The sequence below is a fragment of the Mesitornis unicolor genome, unplaced genomic scaffold (genome assembly GCF_000695765.1).
Source record: "Mesitornis unicolor isolate BGI_N332 unplaced genomic scaffold, ASM69576v1 scaffold20844, whole genome shotgun sequence".
NCBI classification, from domain to species: Eukaryota; Metazoa; Chordata; class Aves; order Mesitornithiformes; family Mesitornithidae; genus Mesitornis; species Mesitornis unicolor.
The window spans coordinates 26,639-36,060 of record NW_010179658.1 but is presented as its reverse complement, the minus strand read 5'-3'; the positions used below and the strand labels follow the sequence as shown (position 1 = coordinate 36,060).

Here is a 9,422-nt window from a genome sequence, read left to right as displayed (position 1 = left end):
GGGGGTGTTCCCCGGTGTCCAACCGCGGCTGGAAGTTGGGTCTCACTTGGGAAAGGGCAATCCGCGTTTTTCAACATCTTCGGGGCGCTGCAAGTCGATGAAATTAAAAATAGCGACGGCGAAAGGAAAGGAAAAACCCCAGAAAGTCCCGCGGGGCTCCTCGGCCGTTGCTGGTGACTGGGGGCTGTTGGCGTAACAGAAGGGGTGTTCCCCGGTGTCCAACCGCGGCTGGAAGTTGGGTCTCACTTGGGAAAGGGCAATCCGCGTTTTTCAACATCTTCGGGGCGCTGCAAGTCGATGAAATTAAAAATAGCGACGGCGAAAGGAAAGGAAAAACCCCAGAAAGTCCCGCGGGGCTCCTCGGCCGTTGCTGGTGACTGGGGGCTGTTGGCGTAACAGAACTGGGAGCGTTTGTAAAATGTCCTCCCCCCTCTACTTCCTGACGCCTTTTCCTGGATCTGAACTGCACGCTCTGCCAGCAGCTCGCTCTACGCAGTTCCTTTTCCTTCAAGATCACAATTATTTTCCCCCAAATCCACTTTTTAATTTCTTTTTCTTTTCAGTAGAATGCTTTGTTTTGCTGCATCCAGACACTGACTCTTCATTTTCTTTGCAACTTTTAAGCCTTGGGGCAGCAAGGGCTTGTGTGCTGGACTGAAGCGATGCAATAATACGATTAAGGTGCCGTTATTTGATTTCTTTTCCTTTATTTTTATTTTTTTTTCTGTCTGACCTGTTCTTGCCTTGGCTATCAAGGGGTCCCTGCTATTTGGGAACTGCAAATCATAAAGGCACATCAGGGTAGGAGAGATTGACATCAGTCAGATAAAGCCTGAGGCTTAGATGCATCGCACGCCAGTTTCTACACTTTGCTGAGATAACGAAAAGTGAAACTGCAGCCCTGGATGTCCTGGACGATTGTGCCACATCCATTTCTCCAGTCCCCATGAACTTTTGTCTGATTTTTCAGGCCATTCTTTGGCACAGGAAACAGTTGATCTCCTGGGTGATGCCAAAAAATAAAACCCCAGCAGGGTTCTAGGGAGTTCATTTCCACGCGAAATGTCTGGATCAGAGATGACCTGAAGTGCTCCAGTGGGGTGGTTGTTCCTGATGAACTTTCCCTCCGTTCCGAGGTCAATCCTCGCTGCTGCTGTCACTGAGATCAGCTGAGAGGGTTCTGCTTTGGATTCCTGGAATTGAATTGTCTGGGATTGGCTGCAGGGTTTTCTCAGCCCCTTGACAGATGGCCAGGACTGAAGCCTGCGAGGCGTGGTGGCAAAGAAGGTGATTTAGTGCCCTGATTCCAGTCCTGCCCAGGCTCCTGGCAGTTTGGACACTGTTTTGATTGATGCACCCACTACAGATTTATGTTGTGTCATTCGCAGCGTCACAACGCAAGTATTTCTTTGCAGATAACTCCCGTGAAAGCTTTAGTGCTGTTTGTTGACCCTGCTGTCATGCAGTGTATTCATTGCGATACCGAGAGTCGTCTTGCAGTTTCAGCATAGCAGTCACGAGTAGCATAGCTATATCAGCCTCATGACACAGGCTTGCGAGGCAGAACTATGCTGATCAGCCTAACCGGGATCTCCTCCGTTCACACTCTTCCATGGGAGCTGAGCTTAGCAAGGTAACTCTCTTCCCTTGGAGCCAGGAAGCTGAAGATGAACGATGCTGTATTTGGAGGTCAAGTCTTTGCTTTGGATTTGAATGCAGAAAGCGAGGAGTTTGCTTAGCAGCAGCATGAGTGTGTCTTGTGGGGCTCGCCACGGGCAGCCTGTGAAGGTGAGGTGTGTTAGGGCTGGGACTGCATGAGTCTTGGAGCTCCTACCGTGACAGGTAGAAGCTGTTTGCTTTGTCCTGTACTGCTGTCAGAGCATTTCACTGATGCAGCAAAACCTCTGTTCTTCTCAAGCGATGTGCTGGTCTCCAGATCTCAGAAGAGCTGAGGTACCCCCATGTTAACTTCACATGGTGGGGCCGTGTCAAATCACATTAAAAATGTGATGTGAGGCTGCATGTGGGTGCAGCCGGCGTTCCAGCAGGGTCTCCAAGCGTGGGATCCCACCAGCAGGCACGCATGCTCCTGCTGCTGCAAGGCACCACTGCCTCTCCCGTGTGGCGGATCTGTAGGACAGTCAGCGGGTCTGGATCGTGGGGTCCCCCACAGGAGAGCCGTAGCTTCTCACACCCTTCACAGACACAACTACGTTAGCAGTGTCTGAATATGAGATAATCCCCTTGTTCTTTCTTTCCTCGTGTAGACTTCCACAATGGATGAGACCTCTGACGAGCCTCCCACTTCTGCCGTCCTCTTAGACAGCTGCCACTTCTCCCAGGTCGTCTTTAACGATGTGGAGAAGTTTTACATTCCTGGAGGAGACGTAACCTGTTATTACACCCTCACGCAGAACATCGTTCCTCGCAGGAAGGACTGGGTGGGCATCTTCCGGGTAAGTGAATACCGTGAAACCAGCCGTGCCAAGGATGAGAAGGCAGCAGCAGACAGAAACAAAAAGCTTGGGCTTTGATAGAACACAATTGGGGAATTTTTTTCAGTAATAACCTTGTGTTAGAGGACATCTTTATGGTGCCTAGGGACAAAGTGCCAGACCTGTCGTGATCAGAACAGCTTCGAGGCTAATCCAACACACTGATTGTCCTTTCATGCATAGACCACAACACTAAGAAGACTGGTTATTAATGCAAAAGTCCTCCCAGTAACTGATCTATGTGGAAATACAGTCCCATTACCATGGAATAATCATGAACTGTGTGATCCCATACAACAACTTTGCTGTTGCAGGTGGGATGGAAAACAACTCGGGAATATTACACCTTCATGTGGGCTCCTCTGCCCAGCGATGCCCGCAGTGATGCCGCTGTGCAGCAGCAGATCCAGTTCAAAGGTGAGGGGGGAGCTCAGGGGTGTATGTGCACGCATACACGAACGAGCTGCCACTAATAAGCATTACGTTGGCAATTACAGAAGGTCTGTAGGGCTGTGCTTTGAGAAACTTATTTCAAATAAGCCACAAAATGTCAAAATCTGTTTAATTCTGCCACCCTGGCAGAGTGATATTGTTTGTGTTCTTACCACTGGCACGAAGAGTTATTATACAGGAACAATACTGAGCTAAAATGTCTCTGCTTTCTGAGATTCCCACTTTCTGTGCTGTGTAGTTAAGAGGCCTGAATAATTAGAAGCTGCATATGATGGGGTTGTTGTGTTTGTCTGAAGCTTACTACCTACCAAAGGATGATGAATACTACCAGTTCTGCTACGTCGACCAGGATGGTGTGGTCCGAGGAGCCAGTGTCCCTTTCCAGTTCAGAGCAGAGACTGAGGATGATATACTGGTGGTTACCACGCAGGTGTGTGTCCTCTCTTCCTCTGTTTTTTCCTGCCTCAGCTTTTATTGCCATACGCTCATTGCTAACATGGAGTGATCTGGTAAATCTCCTGCCAAGCCAGAGCTCAGCAGTCTTGGATTCTATTCTTGGCTTTGCTACTGATCTGTCCCACAAATTCGGGTAGCCTTTGTTTCCCTACCTGCCGTTTATCAAACCAGTTTACTTAGATTTTGAGCTCTTTGCAATTGGGAGCTACTTATTACATTGTGTTTCAGGGCCTTTTAAATATTTTTAAATTAAAATGTTGTTTTCATGGAAACAGCCTCCCATCAGACGGGAGTAAGAGCCTGGACAATAACTGAGGTGCTGTGAAGCCAGGCACTTTTATTTTGCAGTGTCTTGTGTGCAGCCCTTTCGTTAATGACTACACTGCATGCGTGGTCCCTATCTAACAAACTGCAAAAAGCCCCAGACCTCTGCCTCTGCTGGCTTCTGCAGACACAGAAGGCATTGAGCATCTCCAAAGATCATGGGAATTATCACAGAATCACAGAATCACAGCACGTTAGGGATTGGAAGGGACCTCCAAAGCTCATCCAGTCCAATCCGCCTGCCGGAGCAGGAACACCCAGATGAGGTTGCACAGGAAGGCGTCCAGGCGGGTTTTGAATGTCTGCAGAGAAGGAGACTCCACAACCTCTCTGGGCAGCCTGGGCCAGGGCTCTGTCACCCTCACTGAGAAGAAGTTTCTTCTCCAATTGAAGTGGAACCTCCTGAATTATGTGCTCAGTATTCAAGGACTGGGTTGATGGTCAGTTTTGGACAGGCTGGGGAGAGTGAAGTTGCTGTCTGGTCTGCGCTAGTGGTGAAAGCAAGGGGAGGTACACGGTGTTCCCTTTTGCAGAGCTCATCTTTCTTTGCTCTTCACGCTGTGCTATTTGGAACGGAGCTTTTCAGCACTTCTGTTATGACCGAAGGACTTTGTTGCTTGCCAGGGAGAAGTGGAAGAGATTGAGCTACAAAACAAAAATCTGCGTAAAGAAAATGAGGAGCTGAAAGCAAGCTGTGCAAGTCTCCAGAAACAAAACAACGATCTGCAGGAAGAGCTCAACAAGGCACAGGTAAAAACAAAAAAAAGTTAATAAAATGAGTCAGAATCTTGAAGTCTGAAAGATGAAGAGGGACAGAGTCAGGTCTTGTTCCACTGTATGCTTCCAGGAGAAAATTAGAGAGGTTTCTCCCCATATAATCTCTTTAATCCTTTACGAAATCGTACAACACCTCTACTGTGATAAGAGCAATAATGATGAATGAAAGTCAGCAGCAGACACAGGAGTGAGGAATATATGGGAAGACAAGTGTTCAAAAATATTTTGTAGGCTGTCCTGAAGTCACGTTATCATTATCTTTTCCTCCTTCAGTTTTGCTCAGGGTTTCATATGAATGAAACAGGGTCTGAACGAGTAGTTAGGATGCAAAGGAGAGACTCCCCTCCTTCAGATGGGCTGCCTGGCACTGTTGCATTTGAGAGATTTTGCAGTTCAGTGCAGAGCAGGACTATTGCTTGGATCCTGTTTAATTCCTGTCAACCTCACTGTGTTTTTCAGGAGCTGCAGAATAGTTTAGAGTCTCTGAGGAGCAGCGCAGAGAATCTGGAGCTGGAGCTGAATTCCCTGAAAAAGGAAAATAAACAGCTAAAGGAGCTGGATGACCACAGAGAGGCAGAACTGCATCAGTAAGTGTTGTTACAACGTATGTCAAAACGGGATTTCATGTAAGCACCTTGCCTTTATGGATTAAATTTCCATCCGTTTAAGTATGGTGTGTTTTGATTTGTTCTGAGTAGACTCAAAGAGCAAATTCAGAATGTGACCTCTGACAAGGAACGCTTGGAAATGAGACTGAAAACAGCCCTGGAACACATGGACCAGCTGCAGGTAGCAAACATATTATAGCTGCTCTGCTTTGCCTCTGACGGAGAACTGAGCAATCTTGAGTGAATATGTGGTGTACGAGTTCCTTTTTTGATTACATGGGTTCTTTAGGAAAATGTCAACCTTTGTTATGATTTGACCTCCAGGAAACATCAAGAAATCTGTGCTCTGGAAGGGAGAGTAGAGGGGGATGTGCTAAGAGAAACTGTAAGGATTTTATGCCCTGAAAACACCCCCTTCACATTCTCATTAAGTTTACCAAAATCAGACTGTTGTTTATCTCCTGCTAGCTAAGGATCCGGGCAGAAAACACTTCTGTTTTGAAAAACATTCTAAAATTATGTTCAGTACTTGTGTGAAAACGAGCCTTCTAGCTGGGAGGTATGTAGAGGGAGAAGGGAAACTGAAAATAGCTTGGTTGTTAGGTCTGGGACACGGCAGACCCAGAACGACGGGCTCACCATCTGGCTATGGCGTCTCTGTTTTTCTCTTTGTTCTCTGACTTCCCAGATGAGAAATTTGATGTTGAAACTTAAAAAGCTCCTCAGAAAACATGTGAATGAATACTGTGTTCTGATGGATACATCAGCTCTAGTATTTTCCCATGTAACTATTCTGTTTCTACAAAGGTTTTAATGGAAAAATGTTTGCAGAAAAAAAAAATAATCAGCCGTGGGTTCTGGAGCTTTGTTTTCTGCAGCAAAAGATGCCTGTGCTCCTCACTCAGAGCTGTTTAAATTTTCACTCTCTGTGCACCCTTCTTTCTCCCTAGTCTCAAGTGTTGAATTATGAGAAAGAAGTGGAAAACCTCTCTCTTGTGGACCATGACAAGACAGAACAGCTTGAAAGTTTAAAGGAGGAGAATCGCCAGTTACTCATGACTAGAACTCTACAGGTAAAGAGAAATGTCCATGGTGGGATGGGTGTCCACATAGGTGGCTCTGTGAACACACCCTCTGACAGATTCTTACAGTGTACATATATAATAACACTCTTCCTTCATAGCAACACGACTTGATGGCAGATCTTGAGGAGCAGAAGCGTTTGTTTCAGATTCTGCAGGCAAAGAAGAGTGAAGCTGATGAGGAAAATCAGGTGAGAACTTGGCACAACTCCCTCACCTTTCTTCTGTATTGAATACGACACGGACAATCTCACTCTAGTGTTCCATTAAACTTTTTACCAAACGGATCGTTAATTGTGCCCACACGTGCACCATCACCTAAGGCCAGGCCGCCTGTGGGCCTGTACAAATGCCTGTATGTGTACGCTTACAGTTTGTTGTTGCTGCCACATCTGTACGGCCTAAGAAGGGTCCAAAAACTTGCACCTCTTTCCTCCACCACGGAATAGACTGCTTTAGTCATAATAGCATGGGGATTTTCAAAAACTCCTTAATTCTGACACCACTGAAATGAATGGACTTGCTCATTTAAACGGACATAGCCCTTTTGTCCACTCTAAACAATGACTGCTCAGTTTTGTTCCTTACTCTGCATGACTTCAGGACAGTCTTCTGTCTTTTAAAATGTATCGCTCCATTGTGATCATCTTGTCTGCCCTTCTGAGCAGGCCACAGAATAGATCCTTGTCCTTCCTTACCTCACTTTCCCATTCTGTCAAGTGGGTCTAACACTGAGCTACCTAAAAGAAGTTCAGAGCAATTTTGATTCTGATATAAGAGGATCTGTTAGTGCCAAGCATGACTTGTCTCTGAAATGGTCTTCTGAGCTTCTAGAAATTCATTCTGACCTTCTGTCCCTTTGCAGAAACTAAGGGAAGAGAATGACAGACTCCTGAGGCAAATCTCGCAGTCTAGAGAGGTTTCTTCCTCCTCTGCTGTTCCTCAAGCTCAAGCTCCGATTCCCGCTCCTGAAGCAGAAGGTCTTCTGTTTGGAAATCCATATAGAGGTGAGATTACTTGGCATTCTGTCTTAAACCGCAAATACAGGGCAGTTAAAGTCCCAGCAAATTCTCCTCCCTCTCGAATTGAATGCTGTAGAAAAGACATTCTTAGCAGCACCTCTGTGCAGCTTTGCTTGTGTGCAGATGACTTGGCAGCTGCAAAATGCAGGTGTTAAGAGCTGAGTGAAGTGATCAGCTGCCTGTTCATTTTCTGCCGAGAGAGACAACTATTAGCAAGTTCATTCAGCTGCGAGACAGCTAGTTCTGTGGCTTATGTCCAGTTTCCATAGGCCTAAATATAGAGGTTTAGATACAGAGTCACATCCTCATGTTTCAAGAATTACCAGTTATCAGCACATTACATTGTTAATAATTTTGTCGTGGCTAAATTAACAACTTCTTTTTCCAGTTGCAGGAGCAAGCCTGGGGGCAGGAGCTGCAGACTTTGTAAGTAAAATGGACATGACTGGACGTGCATTTGTGGTTTATGGACACAAATTAGTGGTTTGAAATAAAAGACTCCAGGTTCAGCTCTGTAACCAATTGTCTACTTACTGGCTTGGTCCTGGTAAGACAGTGGACAGCAAAATGAAGCCATATATGCTTAATATGTAGAATTAATAAGAGTTACATATTTTAAGGAAGAGAAAGGAAACTGTATTGACCTTAATCCTTAAGGACCAGCTCTTGGCAGCATCTGATGTCAGAATGAGCAGCATGCAGCTGCTAAATACCTGATTTCATATCGGACACATGATGTGTGCTACATAGGATGCAAAGTTAAAGTACCTCTCAGAAGCTCTTGACTTTTACGTGCTATTTAGAGAAGCCTGGAGACATTTGAAAACTTGAGAGTGTTACAAGTCGGAAAGACTTGTCCAAAAGTGATAATATCTGACTACTAAACTTCTCTGTTTCTTCTCTCTGAGTATAATTTTTTCAACTGACTTTATTTGCATTTGCTTTGTATTTCAGGTTTCTATAAGGAAATGCCCCTTGTGCGATGAAGTATTTCCTGAAGATATTGAAACAAGTCAGTACGAGGCCCATGTGCAGAGCCATCTTCTGGAATGCCCACTCTGCAGTGAGAGCTTTGAAAAGTCCAATAAGCAGGTGTTTGATGACCATCTTTTTTGTCATGGCCTGGAATAATTCTGAATTCCTATCTGCTCTGTAGAATAGGTGGCAGAGCCTGCGGTATAGAATAGACAAAAGTCACTGCATAGGCTTGATTCTTGCTAATAAAATCACCCAGCCAAGACTGACTGTGCCACTAATACTGTAATTCTGTGCTTTCTGTTCACGCAGCACATGACCGGCACATAAATCAGGTCAGACTTCCACATCCTGAAACTGAGTCACGAAGGTGTCTGCCTTGGATCAAGTACATACGCTTGTTAAATGAGTTACAAATCCTATAATTAGTAATTCAGTTGAATGTAGTACCAGTTCTTTAGAAAAGGGTTGGCCGTGTAACTGTGTATCCAGGTAGGGATCCAAGTGATGGGATGTAGTGCAGCAGTTTTCTGTGCTTGGCTGATACATCTCTATTATAATGGTTTTATTCTTTAGTATAGCACCAAAGACCAGAGACATTCTATAATCTTTTAGGATCATACCTTCAGTCCTGCTCAGCAGAATTAATTATTAGTAAGTAAAAAAACCAGCGCTATATAAAAATGCATCTTTTCTTTCACCATCAGTCGTAAAGCAAGTTAAAGAGACCCAATATCTGTTTGCAGATCTGAAGATCTTGGGCCCTCCTTCCAGCAGAGTAGGCAGCAGAGCTTATTCTAGGGCGAGGCACATGCGCTGTTTTCTCCATCCATCTTGTGATCAAGAAAACCTGAAATTTTGAAGCAGGGAAGGTCGGTATTGCATGGAGCCCATAGAGAAGCAGTAGCCGAGTTGTCTTGGCAGCACAGAAGATAAATGATCTCTCAGTCAGAAACTGGGAATCCTCATTGAAGGGAAATTATTAATTTGGATTATTTGTCTTTTATGTTTCTATACCTTCTTGATTTAACAAGAAGAGTCTGTTCTCGAACCAAAACGTGTGTTTCAAAACTTAAGTGCCTTGGGATATTACAATGCTTTGTGCACAGATTATCCGGTTACTATTTTTATTTCTGCTTCGGGATTTTCAATTTGTGATTAACAGCCCTTTTTTTTTTTGCCATGCAAACACAGATGGGGAAAGGTTTATTATCTGGCTGTATTAGGGTC

General features: G+C 45.0%; 1 protein-coding gene across 1 annotated transcript; it reads left to right on the top strand.

Annotated features, from left to right (window-relative positions):
* The first annotated feature begins 1,612 nt into the window (after nt 1–1,612).
* On the top strand, nt 1,613–8,348 carry CALCOCO2 (calcium binding and coiled-coil domain 2). The gene is made up of 12 exons (XM_010182861.1): nt 1,613–1,633; nt 2,268–2,456; nt 2,810–2,912; nt 3,245–3,378; nt 4,353–4,478; nt 4,965–5,092; nt 5,204–5,294; nt 6,064–6,186; nt 6,297–6,386; nt 7,061–7,202; nt 7,606–7,643; nt 8,172–8,348. Exons 1-12 carry the CDS (start codon nt 1,613–1,615, stop codon nt 8,346–8,348), a joined length of 1,362 nt encoding a protein of 453 aa, XP_010181163.1.
* Nucleotides 8,349–9,422: the final 1,074 nt, after the last annotated feature.

Excerpts from the sequence above, each read along its gene's own strand:
- CALCOCO2 (XM_010182861.1), top strand. The coding sequence starts at position 1,613 with ATGGGAGCTGAGCTTAGCAAG. Across the intron at positions 2,457-2,809 it reads ACTGGGTGGGCATCTTCCGG|GTGGGATGGAAAACAACTCG; the intron begins GTAAGTGAATAC and ends TTGCTGTTGCAG. Across the intron at positions 5,093-5,203 it reads AGAGAGGCAGAACTGCATCA|ACTCAAAGAGCAAATTCAGA; the intron begins GTAAGTGTTGTT and ends TGTTCTGAGTAG.